General features: G+C 40.8%; 2 protein-coding genes across 3 annotated transcripts; both read right to left on the bottom strand.

The window, feature by feature from the left end:
- Positions 1-917: 917 nt before the first annotated feature.
- rfc1 (replication factor C (activator 1) 1) lies at positions 918-9,143 on the bottom strand. Its single transcript, XM_020100491.2, has 23 exons — positions 9,009-9,143; positions 8,652-8,816; positions 8,088-8,175; positions 7,866-7,979; positions 7,441-7,742; positions 7,244-7,318; positions 6,701-6,778; positions 6,266-6,616; positions 5,953-6,066; positions 5,684-5,863; positions 5,381-5,485; positions 4,889-5,279; positions 4,650-4,762; positions 4,429-4,543; positions 3,930-4,018; positions 3,459-3,596; positions 3,238-3,333; positions 2,889-3,142; positions 2,686-2,803; positions 2,375-2,520; positions 2,070-2,283; positions 1,741-1,923; positions 918-1,629 (listed from the first exon to the last, which is right to left on the bottom strand). Exons 1-23 carry the CDS (start codon positions 9,009-9,011, stop codon positions 1,531-1,533), a joined length of 3,531 nt encoding a protein of 1,176 aa, XP_019956050.1. The 5' UTR covers positions 9,012-9,143; the 3' UTR covers positions 918-1,530.
- Positions 9,144-10,498: 1,355 nt separating this feature from the next.
- On the bottom strand, positions 10,499-15,318 carry rpl9 (ribosomal protein L9). 2 transcript variants are annotated; one of them, XM_020100366.2, is made up of 8 exons: positions 15,128-15,318; positions 14,528-14,574; positions 14,315-14,430; positions 13,366-13,461; positions 13,119-13,251; positions 12,573-12,653; positions 11,439-11,568; positions 10,499-10,657 (listed from the first exon to the last, which is right to left on the bottom strand). In XM_020100366.2, the coding sequence occupies exons 2-7, from the start codon at positions 14,571-14,573 to the stop codon at positions 11,462-11,464; spliced, it is 579 nt and encodes a 192-aa protein (XP_019955925.1). In that variant the 5' UTR covers position 14,574; positions 15,128-15,318; the 3' UTR covers positions 10,499-10,657; positions 11,439-11,461. The 2 variants fall into 2 exon arrangements, with proteins under 2 accessions (XP_019955925.1, XP_069385516.1); XM_069529415.1 differs by lacking the exon at positions 11,439-11,568 and having other exon boundaries at positions 15,128-15,172.
- Between the last annotated feature and the right edge of the window lie 313 nt (positions 15,319-15,631).

Below are 15,631 nucleotides of genomic sequence, written 5' to 3'. Positions count from 1 at the left end.
CTGGGTGGCTGAAGATGCTTCATACATTGAGACATGTTTATGTACCAGCGAGTATTTGTTAGATTAGGATGACAAAAGTTTCACTAATTTCACTTTAATTAGTTCTGCAAATAATATTATTAATATTATAGTGTAAAAAAAAAAGATAAAGTGAATATTGAAATTGCTGACTAATTATTTGTAAACAGATGAGTCATCTTATTGTTTAACCTCGACGAATGCTGATTTAGGTTCTTCAGATTTAGGTTCTTTGTGGTGCTACAAACTGAAGATTTAAAGTACTTTTGAGACACTGAGTTTACTTCAAGTGCTGTTAATTTGACAGCAGTTTTATTTTTATTCAGCAACATTTATGTCCAAGCATCTCACCACCACTGTCCAGTCAGTAGCTGCTCTGGAGCTTTCTATCACGTGTCAGTCTTCTTCAGATGAAGTTTGCACAGTTGTCTTCATGTTTTCTGTCCAAAAGAGAAGCTGCACAAGTAATGCTGGATTTATCCATTTAGTACTGGATTTAATTAGAAATATAAATATGAAATTAATTATAAATCATTAACAAATTACTTGACAGAAAGTGAAATACAATGAAATTATTTTGATTAAAAAAAAAAGTATTCATTTTGGTCATTTTAACATTTAAAGGTACAGTGTGTAGAATTTAGTGACATCTAGTGGTGAAATTGCATGTTGCAGCTGAACACCCCTGACCTCACCCTCTCCTTCCAAACATGAAAGAGTTGTCATAAAAACTAAAGGTGTTTAGTTTGTTCAGTCTGGACAACTGTTAAAAACATGGCGGCCTCCGTAGAGAGGACCCCTGGATGTAAATATAAAGTATTTAAATATAAAGGGCCTTTTCTAGGATAAAGAAAACAATTCATACAATTTAGATAAAAGGAACTAGTGAAAACATCATATTATCTCTAGTTTGTCTTTATTTCTTTACAAATAGGATCATTAATAGACATCCTTGCCCTGAAGGTAATTTTTATTTTTCCACCGTAAATTATTTTTCTAAGAGGCTGGATTTTTTTAAACAAATGTGTGATCCAAATATCTTTTTTAGAAAAAACAAATGAACAAAAAAACACTGACAGCCATGAGTGACATATTTCTCTATTCATCCTCATGAAATCTTTACAAAAGTGACATTTACAGAGTCGTCAGTACTAACCTTAGAACCAAAGCAGGAGTATTCATCTACTGTGGTCTTAGCAAAAAGGTAATAGTAACATTATTTACAGCCTCGACACCTGGACCAGAAACAGATGACAGAAGAAACGCACATCGCTCCTGATTGGACACGTGTTACTGCAGACGTGTACACACATGATAACGGGTGGAACAAGCAGACACTACGCATCATTTGCACAGGATGGAGTCATGAAGTAAAAAAAAAGACAGGAAGAGTGTTTGTTTGGTTGAGAGACAGATGTCTAAGTCTAAGTCCAGCTTCACTACTTCTCATTTCAGGATCATTGTAAGTGCATTAGAAAACAGTACGTTTTGTTGGAGGTTTGTTTTTCTCTATTATTTCTTAGCTTTGCCTTTCCCCTTGCCTTTTCCTTTCCCCTTTCCAGAATCTTCTTTCTTCTCCTTCGACTCCTTGGTGACCTTTGCCTTCTTCTGCTGCAGGGAGGAACAAGAGACAGATCAGATATAATAAATAGATAGAACATGATGTGATTTAAATGAAATGTGAAGAAGATGACTGCACATGATTATCGCAGTTTGAATTACTTTGATCATAGCGTCGGCCTTCAGGCCCTCCCCTTCCTCCTCGGACTCTTGGCGTTCATTGTCCATGTCCTCTCCCCCCAGCTCTGACTCTCCACCACCACGGCGACCCTTCTTCACAATTTGCAGCGAGTACGGCGTCAGATGAACTTCTTTGTTGTAGGCGCGTGTGAAAGCTGCCTTCACCTGGGAGGATGAGGACAGCACACATTTAAAAAACTGTAGAAAATCTTTGTATTCGATGTTCTGAAGTAAGTTTATGTAAATCAACTAATCCCAACAGCCCAAACCAACTATCCTTTCAAACTATACACCCCTCGCCTCCTCCTGACCTTTGACTCCAGTCTGGAGTAGGGGTCAGGTTGTCCGCCCCAGATGCTGATCTCCATGATGCTGTCAACGTCCTCTTTCATGAGGTGGTAGTCGTCCAGCAGCTGCACGGCCTGACTGGCGCCCTCAGCTCCGTTCCTCTGGAGTGGGCTCAGCAGCGCCTGCCGCAGGTAGTGCAGGTAGTCCAGGTTCACCGCCTGTCTGCTGCTAAATGTCCTGCAGGAGACAAACAGGTTAAAACTCAGTGTGACTTTGTGTTGAATGTGTAAAGAGATAAGAGATAAACAGTGGTGCAGGCTAGACTCACTTTAAACACATGTGTGAGGCTAGCTCCTGAACGATACGGGAATGTTTACTGGTGGAGGAGTTCTTGCCGAGCCAGCTGGGAAATGTGGGGAAGTGACTCATGTAGCCTCTCATCAGTTCACCTGGTAACACACTGGCATAGATGGCCTACGAACACACACAAACACACTTCAAATTATGACAAGAATGATGAGGTGATGAGGTTAAAATAAACAGATCTTACATTTCTCACAAACAAAACAATCTAAACAAACATCTGTTCTCAAAGGATTATTATTATTATTATAATATAAGGATCATTTTGTTTGTTACCTGCGTCGGCAGCAGAGACCAGTTCTGCCCAGAGCGTATCCGTCTGTCCACCAGATCTCCGTCTGAGATGGAATCCGCCGTCTTGCTGAGCAGCACCAGGTGGGACTTCAGATCTCCGCTGTGTGAGGAGAAACCACAGAAACATTCAATATAAGTTGTTGCTGTTGTATTTTGATTTCAGGTGGGAACAGTCAGCCTCTCACCTGGCAGCCGCTGGACGGACGTGCAGGTAGTTCTCTTGGACGAAGAGCGGAGCTAGCGAATAGTCGTGGAAGAAGAGGTCGGACTTGTCGATGAGGCTCATGTGGGCGGTCTCTTCGCCTGAGGCAAACACCTTCCTGCAAACGTCAAACGGCCCCAGCTTCATGTCCTTGCGGGCGCTGGCTGCGTCAGACTTGCACTGGTCGTACGTCATCACCTTGTCTTTAGCGGACCACATGCTCAGGTTGTGAATCACCTGGAGAGAAAAAAAAGCTAGAATGGTGAGAGGGTGGAAAACAAAGACAGAACCTCGGCACGAACAGACTTTTACGTTTATGTCGTCTTCTTTACCTGCCGGACGTCCTGATTAGAAGCCAGGATGATTTCGTTGAGAGCTGGAGGAGGGATCTTGATTCCCTCTTTGAAAGTGATGGACATCATGGCTCCCTAAAAAATTTCAAAGGAAAGTCAGAGGGGTTAATAATTTATAATATTCACAGACACTATCAATTCTAAGCTTTTGTCATTTCATTTGAAAATAAAGTCAGATGTCAGGCCGGATGTGTTCAGACCTTAATCTGTTCCAGCCGCGGCCTCTGGAAGCGCAGATCGAAGCAGTAGTTAGCCAGTGACCTGATCTTCTGATGGTTACGATCATTGCACATGCAGATGATAGGAATCTTTGAGCCTCTGATCAGGCCGATCATCTCCTACAAGACGTCAGAAGTCAGTATCATGAACACGTGGCAGAGGAACCAATTATCACCATTATCAGACACTACTCATTCATGTCACTTCATTATTCAGTCTGACATAGTGCTAATGTTAGAAAACATTCAGTGGAAAGTGACATATCCAAGCATTGCTAGCAGCAGAGAACTAATGAAACAATGATTTGAGAGCTGTTATTAATGGAAGTGGATAGATCATATCAAGTCAGAGAACTGTGACCTCTGGATCTGGTTATATTTGAAGGAAGTATGATAATCTTTCTACAAAATGTGAAACTGTGGTGCGACTAATACAGAAATGTGTTTATTTACCTGGATTCCTCCACGGTCTTCATTACCAGCCATGCCGTCAACCTCATCCATGATCAGGACATGTTTACTGCTCACTGTTTGAGACGTACCTAAAGAACACACACACCAACAGTTACCACAGTGTTTCCCATTCATAGACTGTGGCAGCACCAATCTGTCCTGTAACAGTTTCAGAATCTGGAGCATTTTCCACTTCACATTATAACATAAAAAAAAATGTAGCTTCATCGTAGAGTTCTTTTCACTGTTGTTGCTCTCCCTCACCGTGTCAATGTCCAGACAAAACATCCATTACATTTTTACAACCCTCTGCAGGCAGGAAGATTTCAGCAGACATAGTTTTCACTGTGCGAATCACCACGACAGACATACAGTTCTCCGCTGTTTGGCATATCTTCCTTCAGGTGTGTGCGTGCTCACAGGGGAACCATTTACGTGACTGTGCGCTGATGTGGGTTCACATGTGAAGAACAGAAAGAAGAATTGTGAGAGGCCTCACCTTTGTAGAAGCTCTCGATGCTTGTGTTGTTCAGTGACTCTGCGACGACCTCCTTCAGGCTGTTCTTGCTGCGAGTACAGCTGGCGTTCATCTCCACGTAGCTGAAGCCCAACTCCTGCAACACACACAAACAGTGGAGAGGCTGAGTCACAGCTTGGAGTCGTGGTTGTCGTAATGGTCAAAAAACACCAAAGATTGATCCAAATATTGCTGTGACTGACTTCACAGACGAGCGCAGCAGTGGTGGTCTTCCCCACCCCCGGAGGTCCAGAGAGCAGAGCAGCTTTAAATCCTGATCCATCATCTTTGCCTCCGCCAAACTTGCCAAACCTTACTGTACATGACAAACAGCACCAAGCATGTGGTCTTTAACACAGGTGAATATATATCGAGCTAAAATGTAGTGAATAAAAATGGTTTTCAACACACATCATTAATACAAACAAAGTTAAACTGCTACCTGGAGGCTTGGAAACTGCGCCACTGTGGTTTTTGTGCCAGTTCTGCAGCCACCGCAGCAGCTTATTGGCGCAGCTCTGATCCCCCTGCTGGCCAATCACAGTCTTCAGAGAGCGCGGGCGGTACTTGTCCACCCACAGCAGGCTGGCGTCCTCTGCAGTTGTGGATGAGGAGGAAAGGCCCAGCTCCCGCCGGGCCGTGTGACCTGAGCCTCTGCCAGGTGGAGTGCCACCACCTCTAGTCCTGCTCCCGTGACCTTGTGCCTGGCTGGTCTTTGACGGGCTCGGGGTGTGAGGGGACCTGGAATTACCCTTTGAAGGAGAGATCTTCTGAGCTTTAGGGGTTCTCTTTGACGTTTGGCTGGGAGGAGTCCTGGTTTTAGAAGCTTTGTTCTAATTGAGAAAGATAAACACATTCAAATGAAATGAATCCTTATATGTTATCAACAAATAACTGAGTCAGAGATTTTACATTTAGTAGATACTTTGCTGACCTCTGCCTCTGCAGCAATCTCATACTTGGACTTCTTCCCTGGTTTGGTTCTGATCAGCTCCAGCAGAGCGTCCTCATCCAGGATCTTGGTTCCAAAACTCTCGGCCTGAGCAGAGTGAGGCAGAAGAGAATTAAAAACTGGATGGACATGATGTCTCAGACAGACACAGGGAAACACTGCAGAAATGAGGCAGGAAGGGAAATTAAACTGTTAAAGTGCTATTAAACAATTTCCATGTTATAACTGTGAATTTAAAATTGTTGATACTACTTTGACTCAGCAAATATGTGACATATCAGTTACCTTGTCGAGTTTGGAGACTCCGCTGTCCCTGCCCTGCACCAGGTAGGTGGTCTTTTTGCTCACGTTGCCCGTCACCTTGCCTCCGTAGCGCTCGATGAGGGATTTGGTGTCGTCTCTCTCCATAGACTCAAGAACCCCCGTCAACACAAACACACAGCCCTCCAAACAGTTCTCTGCTCCCTGGAGAAAACACACACAGCGTAGAGCCAGAGATTAAGATGATGGTCAGCAGGTTTTCTTTACACAACTGTATGAAGTGTGTGTGTTACCATTGGGATTTCCTTGGAGCCCAGAGCTCGCGGTCCATCTCTGTTGAGGTAGTTCCTGTAAGATGACGAGTTGACTTTCTTCTTCTCTGCGTCGTCAGGACTCGTGCTTGTGCTCTGATCAGATTAGGAGAAATATGAGATATATTAACTTGTTCTTTAAAATTGTTTTAACATGTACTTGTGTAGATGTTCACTTCTAACTTTGTGCTTTTTATTTTATCCTGAGTTTGTGTCCAGAAACCAGTTTGCTTTTGGGGACAAACAATAATAAATTATTAATATGTTAAGATATTAAGGTATCTTCAAAGCTCACCTCTGGTTTCTTGGGAGACGTTTTAAGTGCAGTGGGTGTCGTTCCGGTTTTGGGTGTGAACTTCATGTGTGAGCTCGATGAAGCGATGGGCTCCTTCTTGGGAGAGGTTTTAATTTTTGTGGGTGAAATAAGGGTCTTACTCTTCGACCCTATGCTGTTTTCTTCATTTCTTTTCTTCATCATGGCCAGTTTGGAGCTGGCTTTGACAGGGGAAAGGTTCTTCTTAGGAGACGGACTGATCACGTCCTCCGACTTGATCCTGGCCGGCGGACTGCTCGTGCTGCCAGCAGCAGAGTCTGTGCAGCTCTTTTTGGGAAATGCAGCTTGTTTGTCATCAGAGCCTTTACGAGCCTGAATGAGGAGGACAGTACAATTTATACTTCATAACCGCAGGCATCAGAAGTGAGCTTGAATTAGTATCATTGTGCTAGTTACCTTCTTGGCCTGTGGCTCCTCCTCCAGCATGGCCAGTGTTTTGGCAAACTCTTCATCCTCATGGACCTGCTTTTCCAGCTGAGTAAAGTCAGGAGAAGAAAGGAAAAGCAACTGTCACGTTGTTTTTGATTTTTCTATTCAAGGATTCTAGCAAACACTAAATTAATATTTAGAATTTTAGGAATTCTCCAAATGCTTCATAACAAATTGTAAAGTTTCAGAGTGACAGAGAGGACATTAATAACACTTTCTTGAATTATATTTTCATAACATATATGTATTAATCTGCACATCAATTTTACAGATTAGTAATTTTATGTATAAAATATAAATTTGAAAATAAAGCCGACCATTTTCCAAAAGTGCTTTAGTTTTCTGCTTTTTATCCAAGTAATAGAATGTTTTGACCTTGGCAGATTTATTAACACCACTGAGTGTCATTCAGTTGATTTAAATAGCAGCATAATATAATATTCTGTCGGTTGACTTCTCGTTAAATCAACTACTCCTTGACTGAGCTGCTGTTTATGTCCATCAGCCTACCTCCATGTCCTCACTCATCTGCAGCTGTCTGGCAATCTCCTCATCACTGATCAGATCATCTGTGTCCTGAATTGGCTGAAGAGGAGAATAGTTTTTGTTAAGTCAGTTTGTTGGAAAGACAAAGACGACTCCACAAAGCAATTAATAGGTAGAGCAGAGTAGTGACCTTTAAGAAAATCATGTGCCATTTTACTCACAGCCTTTCGTTTAGTGCTGGCTACCAGCTTCTTCTCTGAGCGCTGAATAGTGCTGCTGCCGAAGTAGTCGAGCACTGAGGTGGGGGTTTGTTTGGTCTGAGGAGGCGACTTGGGGGATACAAGCACTGGAGGAGACTTGAGCCCAGTTTTCGCCTGTGTAGTGGACGACTTGACAGGAGGTTTCGCCGCCTCTTTGGTCCCCGGACGAGCACTTTCTGCCTCGGTCTTCCTCAGTTTGGACGTGTCGTCATGCTTGGTTTGGGAAACCTTCTTCAAGGACTGAAAGTTGTCACTGTCTGAGTCTACAATCCAACAAGAAAAATATCCAATAAAACCCACCATTCTCCTAAATCAAGAAAACATCATGAGCATGACATGAGCTCCAGCATGTAGAGTATGTCTGAACTATGATGACGCAACATCACCTGTTTCAGAGACATATTGCACAGGATCTTTTTTAGGAGGCGGTGCTGCTTTGCTGCTCTTCTGTTTCTCTTTGGGGGATTTCTTTGACTTCCTGACTGGCTCCTCCTCCGAGTCTGGAGGAAAAAGAAAGATGTACTGAAAACAAGCACACAGGAAGGATGTAGAGCAATGTGAGCATGATTCTCAAGGGGAACCATAGAGCAGTATGGGATCGTTCTGACCTGACTCTATGACAGCATGTTTCTTTCGTTTTTTCTCCCCATCCTTGGAAACGCAGGGAAGGTGTTTTTCTGTTTTTGGGCTTTTGCCCTGAAAAAAACAAAACAAAATAAAAACATAATTAACCCAGATGAAAACAATACAACAATACAGTGACAAAGACAAGGTAACAATGATGCTGAAGTTATATTCGGATTCAGAAATTAAGAGGAGAGTTGTAGGAAACTAACAATATTACACGGTAGATTTATTTTAAATATCCATTTCTGGTAGTGAAGGTGTGTTAAAAAATCTTAATTAAGCCCAAGCAATGTTAATATTGAAAGAGAAAAACTAAATTAAAGAACAACTAAACTACCTCTTTACCTGATTAACCTGATTAATCGTGGACTATTTTATTCTACAGAAGCTAACGACCCCAAAAACACTTTTTCATATTTTAGAAAAAAACTCAAAATGGGAAATGTGACAGCTGTCTTCCACATTAGACCAGTTCCAGATCAAAAGATTAGTTTAACAGGGACACTGGACATTTCCTGTGTCTTTCTTTAAGTCAATTTCCTTGCCTTGTTGCTCTCTTTCTTTTTCTGCTTCACTTCATCATCTGGAGACAGTGGCTTGCTCTTCTTATTATTCTTCTTCTTCTTCTCTTCAGCGTCCGTGTTTCCATTTGGGGTCGGTTTGTGCACCGCAGGCTTCGATGCAGTCGGTGCAAAGAACCTCCTGATGTCCTGTGAGCACACAATCAACATAGTCCCTCAGTTTGTTCCTTTATTTACTTAAAATTCAAATTGAAAATATAACAGATACATAAAATCACACTTTTCCAAACAACCCTGTGGGGGATCCTCACTGGCATTCATCTCAGCACTGCTCAATTCTTTACTGCAAATCCCAATAGTGTTTTAAAGTCTGTAACGTACCATGATGGAGATGTTTCCTCGCAGTTTCACTCTCAGGTTATTTGTCAGCAGTCACAAAATCCTGCAGCCGCTTGGCGCGAAGCGGGACTCTGCGGGCGCCTGGTGATGACGTAAAAACCGCGAGCTGCGTCTACGTCCTGTGCGTCACTCTGCGTTGTTGTTTTTATTCATAAGAATAAAATGAAGACAACACGTTAAAAACATCATCTACACTAAATATATCATGGTCAGTTTGTACGATTATATTCTAGATGGAAACATCGCCATCTTTAATGATTTTATATTGTTTTTGCTTTATTTATTTATTTAGAATATTTAGAATATTTGAGTTTTTATATTTACAAGATAAATGTTTTCCGGACATTGTACGTGTTTTTTAATGATTAAAATAAAGTGAAAGACAACAAGTTAAAAAATAAGTCATCTTGTTTTATTATTAAAATAAAATAAAATACTGCCCCAAAACAAAAGGAACATTCATTAAATGTTTAATGTTTAAGTCATTCTTCATCTTTGACTATTTTAATTATATTATATTGTTCTTTTATTTAGCCGATTTTGACATTGAATGACATTTTCTTTAAATTCATTTTTTTGATCAGTTTGTTTTGAAAAGTGCTATACGAATACAGTTTATCATTATTACTATTCAAAAGATAAAGTGGGATTGTAATACTTTGAATATGTTTCAAATAAATTAGTTAGTAAATGCCTTTCCACGTTTTAGAATTAATACTAAATTCTGTCATTAAAAAGACAGATTGGAGATACATTACTGTTTGTTTAAAAAAGGTACAATTTGCAACCCCCCTTTAATAAGTAATTAAATTTTACATTGTCTGCAGTTTAATTTTTCAACCGTTTCCTGAGTCTGACCTTTCATTTAGGGAGGCCACATTACTGTCTGAAGAAATGATATTCACTTAGTTTCAGCCCTGATCTGTGCAGTATGCTATAGAAACTGGAGGAGATAGGGTTGACCTCTTGTTCAAAACCTTTTATGTACCTTGTTGAGACTTTATGCTGAAACGTCACAAACAGAGACACACTGGGAGTAAAGAGATCAGATTGAATGATGATTAGACGTCAGGTTAAGTTGTTCAGCAGAAATCCAGTTCACTCCCCTCAGACCATAGTTCAATGTCAGTTCAAACCTGAGACATATTTTTAAATAATCAGGAATAAACAACCACAGCACCACCTTAAGTGTTTTTTGCTTATTATTAAAGAATAAAATCAACAAGTGTAAATACATGTTGGGTTTCAATTTTTTTGCTTTTTATCCATAAGATAAACAATTTCATGTCTTAAAATTGTGTTGATAAATTGTGATTTTTCAGTTTCAGAATCCATTTCCATCACATTTTAACAATTGTTTAGAGTTTATGTTCAGTTTCTGATCACCTTTAATTTCTATTCCTTTTTAAAACTAGTGCCACAGGTACATTGAGCTGCAGCAGTGTCCAATAAAGGCAACAAACAACCAGAGATTAACTGGAAAAGATGGTAATTTTATTGGTCGTAAGAGAACGAGAACATTTATTCAGCATTGGTCTCCACCACAGTGGTCCTCTCGCTGATGTAGATGCCGTCCAGGAACTTCCTGATGTCCTTCTTCCGGACTGTGGTGGCCTGTTGGATCAAGGCCGCTGAAAAAAAGAGACAAGTGTGAGAGGAAAATAAGGTCACATACAGCAACATGTCTGTAGTTAAACACAAATCTAACAAGGCCTGACAGCCTGCAAGACATGAGCAGAGAAGAGATATTTAATCCGAAAATTATCAATACATTTGGATAACTTATATTTTTGATGCATGCTGTTTAACTTATCAAAAGGATAGGACTGAAATATCAAATATTAATATTAACCAGTTGGCTTACATTTCAAGAGCCAACAGAGACATTAAGAAATTCATAAATCCCCCAAAAAACTTTTGTCAGTTTCAGAAATTAGGTCCAGTTGTGGTGAGAACAGTAATTTGCTGTTCCACGATATAATAGCTAACTTTTACGAGACAAAATAATAAGTCCATTAACAAATAAAACCAGAAAACTATTTTCATATCAATGGTTTCAGTCATTTGTTGGTTCTAGCTTCTCAAATGAGAGCACTTAATAAAAGCCAATTGATTATCTTTTTGATTGTTGGGCTGTTTGGAAGAAGAAATTCTAAGTGACATCTTTGGCTCTGGGTAATTATTTTGTAAACAGTTATGGCAATAATACTGAACACACAAGAGAATGCAAAAACAAGGATTTGTTGTAATCATATTGACCCGTCCTCACACTTCTACACATTGGAAACAAAGAAAAAAACAGAAACATGCTTTTACAAAGACAGACAAAGTTAAGGAACACTCAGAAAAGTAAAAAAAAGAAGAGGTTTTTCCCTGTAGGCCACAGAGGAGGCTTTGGCGGCGTTGTCTAACCTCTAAGACTGCAGATGTAACTTTTACTGATCCGGCGCCACTACTGTTCCCTTCTCAGAGACGTAAATACCGTCTAAGAACTTTCTGATATCCTTATTTTTGACTGTGGTGGCCTGTTGGATCAGAGCAGCTGGAACAGAGAGGTTGGGGAGATAAGCAGCATGTCACATCACACACAGATCACAATCAATACAGAGGAGGATGGAAGGGAGAGATGCATTGTGGTACAAGGTGACAACTAAATATAAAATCTACCATCAGTTGTCAGAGTGTAGATGGTGGATTCTAACAATCCTACAAACAAGAAATGAACTGAAGAGGAATAAAGGTGTTGAACATTGATGTCACTTGTGACTGAGTCAGTAGTTCAGGGATTCTACGTCCCCTCTCTCAAGGGACTGCAATGTATAGAGTGATGTGAGATAATTGTATTCAGTTGAAATATGTAAACATTTTTGAACATACATTATTGGTTTCACTGAAACCATCAATGTTTTCAGTTCAAGGCTCTAAAAAACGTTCAATTTACTCTTTGGAATCACTACAAATATATCAAGTACTGAAGTGCCAGAATTAACACATACATTTCACATAACTCAAACAAAAAACACTTTTCTACGTCGACATTTTCCATCTTATTGATGATGAAACAAATCAGTACACCTCAGTGTAATGAGGAAGAATATTACTTCACTTTGACAGGAAACGTAATATTCTCCTACTATCTGACGACAGAAAAGTGTAAACACCACTGATGTTCAGGGAAGTAATGATCTATTCTGTAGAGCAGGAGGAGGGGGGGGGCGATGTGAAAGTATACAGTTTTAGGAGAGGTACCAGCCGTCTGTCAATCACATGCCATCAACAGATTTCTGTGATATCGCCTCTGCATCATTTAACTGCAAAGTTCATTTGTTTGATGAATGTAGTACTTGACATGAAGCTGCCTGAAGTGAAAGAATTATATCAGGTATCCTGCCTGAAACGCTCATGAAAACTTGCAGCATCTTATTGGGGGCGACTGTGGAGGCTCAATATCAAGGAGGATACATTGAGGACATAGTGGCATAGTTCTACAAATTTGAGTTATAATATGCAGAGAAATTTCTGTCTGAAAGAAAAGCAGTAACATACATGAGTTTGACACCAGCTCAATGTCATTGCCTTCCAGAACCAGCTCGTCCTTCTGGGCCGCTGAGACTGAACAGACCACACCTGAGAGACAGACAGAAGAAATCACCACATGTCCAGTACAAGTATAACAAGTGGTCCAATGGACAGGAGGTGACAGAGCTGCTTTATAACACTGTCGCTTAATCCTGGTCTCAGTCTACAGTGTTTTTTATAGCAGGTTATATTTATATATCTGGTTATATAATCTAGTCTACTAGATAGGGTTAGAATACAACCCAAAATACACAGCAACATCACAATGAGCTGTTTGGTAACTTGTAAAATGTATTTGCATGAAACGTGATCTAATCTCTGGTTACACTTGATTCTAATTCACACAAAAAAAATCCTCACATTTATTCTGATGCAGGTGTTTTATCATCGTATCATTCATAGTCTAACCTTGTGAGAAAAATCTTAAATATGCATCCAGACCCATTTTCAAAGCATTAAATACTTAAACACCTTTGACCTTACAGACGCTACAATGTTAGTCTGAGGACTCACCAGCTCTCATTCTGACGCGGCGAATGTACTTCTCTCCCAGGAAGTTTCTGATCTCCACCATGGTGCCATTTTCCTGGATAACGACGTTGATGGGGAAATGGGCGTACACAGAACGCATTTTATACCGGAAACCCTGCAGACGGACAGAAGAGTGAGTCACCGAGCCAGACCAAGAAGACAAATTATTACAGACGGCTTGAACCTTAACTCTGGTCACAGTCAATAACTCAAAGAACTGAAGTCTCACCAAAGTGACGCCCTTGATCATGTTCTGGACATGGCTGCAGATGGTGCGGACTGTGGCCAGCTCCTTCCTGTTTCCCCACCATTTATCCACACGAAGCTGAGGAGAACAGTGACTCACGTTCATTTCTGATACAATGTGGTCAATTAATAAAACACCACATTTCTTAATCCAGCCTCTTTTAAGGCAGATATTTCTGCTTTCAGAGTCAGTGAGTCTCATGAGTCTGAAACTAATATTCTAAAGACAAATGCATCTCTGGCTGTTGTGATTTTAATGATTTCCTGCCATTTCCCACACTATGAAACACATGGAAAAATGTTAGTCCCAACCCTCGTGAGGATGGGACTTGAGTATCATTCTATACATCAAGGAGATTTTAATTAAGTTATCTAATGAGCACATGCCTAACAACTGTTGCACACATTACTTAGTGTGATAATGATTTTACCATTTAAACCAACCAACACATTGTTTAGTTATAAATCCTGCAGTGACACTTGGAGGGAGCAGAAATAAGCTGCAATCACAACACTGACACATTCTCAGCTTCTATGTTGATAAGATGAATCTCTCCAGCAGTTGGGAAATTAAATGCGTAATATGACATTGAGTTCAATTGGAAACAGAATGTCTCCCACCTACAGCAACATTTTACCCTGTGACTGATAAACGCTCCACTGAGCTCAGCCTCTAGTCGAGGGTCAGCAGTTTAATAAAGAGCAGATGTATTGTTTAAGGTTTAGTCTGAACATACAGCTGCACACTGTGGATGAGAAAGCAACAGAGTGTGAACTATTCACCCTCTAAATGTTGAGGGGAGCTGGGGATGACTGTGTATCCTCCATTACTACAAGAATCTCTTCAACACCAGCATTTCACACAATGTATATTTAAATGAGTGTTTACTGCAGTAGACCGATATGAGAGCTGCTTCCTGGTTGCCTCTTACCTTCTTCTGTTTCTTGCCCAGCAGGCTGAGCTCCAGGTTGATGTGGTTGAACTGTCTGGTCAGTTTGCCACGGGGCCCCTTGACAATCACCGTCCGGCCCTTCAGCCTCACCTCGACTGCACCACAACAAGAGAGCAGACAGGAGACGGTGTGAGGAGCCGCTTCAGGTTCAAGAAGCGGGACGAATGCACAGGATCGTTCAGACAGACTTACCTTTGTCGGGGATGTCGACAGTCTGACTGCTGAGAATGGTCTTCATTCTGTGGGGACAAACACAGCATGTCAGAGGCTGTGAGGCCCGATCACACACGTTATGACAACTGGGTCACTTTTAAGAATCCACGTTCTAGAGTCAGGTTGGGGAGGTAATATCAAATCTGGGTTAAGGCGACATGTTGGAGTTTGGTTAATGTCAACAGCCACACTGCCATACATCTGCTACCACTGATGCTAATGCTATCATGGAGCTACATTAGCTAGACTGTTGCTTCACTTGTGTTACACTGAACAATCACACGTGTCCAGCAGGATTGTGACTGAGAGTGAAAACGGGAAACACACGAAAATGTGCTTTTAGAAATAATCATGGAAAAAGCTGCCGCGGCCCTCAGCGGCGTCAGGCCTGGAAACACAGCGATACACAATAAACCAATATATCTACTTCTACAGATCGTGTAGAGGTAAAATACAGCATGTGACGTGAAATACAATGCTCTACACGTGTGATGGTTGAAGATAAAAACTCAAACATGTTTAATTTACAAAGATGGAGTTAGATAAAAGCTGCGGGAGGAAATTCTTGCTTATCCTCACCTCGCCGGTAGCAGAGGAAAGGAGGACGGAAGGACGTCACCACGCTGTTGTAGAGCACGTACGTAACGTCATCAGGCATTAGTAGACGATCAACGCGTCGATACGACATCGACGACAACGCTCAAATATTCGATAATAAGAAATGTGAGGAAACAACACGAAGCTGTAAACTGGAATATTACTATTTATATATTTACTCTATATATTTATAGATCGTGTTTATTTATCTTTCAATATTTTGTGTGGTTCTGCCTGCCGCATTCACGATCTGCAAGCACAGTGGGGAAATAGTACCTCAGTTTTATTTTATGTTGTCATTTTAATGCTCTGTGAAATAAACTGCAGGGTGTTGATAGAACTGCTTGGTGGATTGGGTAAATAAAAACATTAGGAGGTGGTTTCATTTTAATCAAATTCAAGTGGTTCATTGTTATTATCTTGTGGGGAGATACATTCTTATACAACCAATGTAGCTTAATAAAAAACTATTGCCGTTTAGTTGGT

This window comes from Paralichthys olivaceus, chromosome 8 (assembly GCF_024713975.1).
Source record: "Paralichthys olivaceus isolate ysfri-2021 chromosome 8, ASM2471397v2, whole genome shotgun sequence".
In the NCBI taxonomy this organism is placed as follows: Eukaryota; Metazoa; Chordata; class Actinopteri; order Pleuronectiformes; family Paralichthyidae; genus Paralichthys; species Paralichthys olivaceus.
The sequence above is the reverse complement of the archived record's forward strand: the minus strand, read 5'-3'. Positions and strand labels throughout refer to the sequence as shown.

Coding starts and splice junctions, on each gene's coding strand:
- rfc1 (XM_020100491.2), bottom strand. Junction 2,521..2,685: donor GGTCTCTGCTGCCGACGCAG/GTAACAAACAAA, acceptor GTGTGTTCGTAG/GCCATCTATGCCAGTGTGTT. Junction 1,924..2,069: donor ACTCCAGACTGGAGTCAAAG/GTCAGGAGGAGG, acceptor TCATCCTCCCAG/GTGAAGGCAGCTTTCACACG.
- rpl9 (XM_069529415.1), bottom strand. CDS start 14,573: ATGAAGACCATTCTCAGCAGTCAGACTGTCGACATCCCCGACAAAG. Junction 14,431..14,527: donor TGTCGACATCCCCGACAAAG/GTAAGTCTGTCT, acceptor GTTGTGGTGCAG/TCGAGGTGAGGCTGAAGGGC. Junction 10,658..12,572: donor TGAGCTGGTGTCAAACTCAT/GTATGTTACTGC, acceptor TCTTTTTTTCAG/CGGCCTTGATCCAACAGGCC.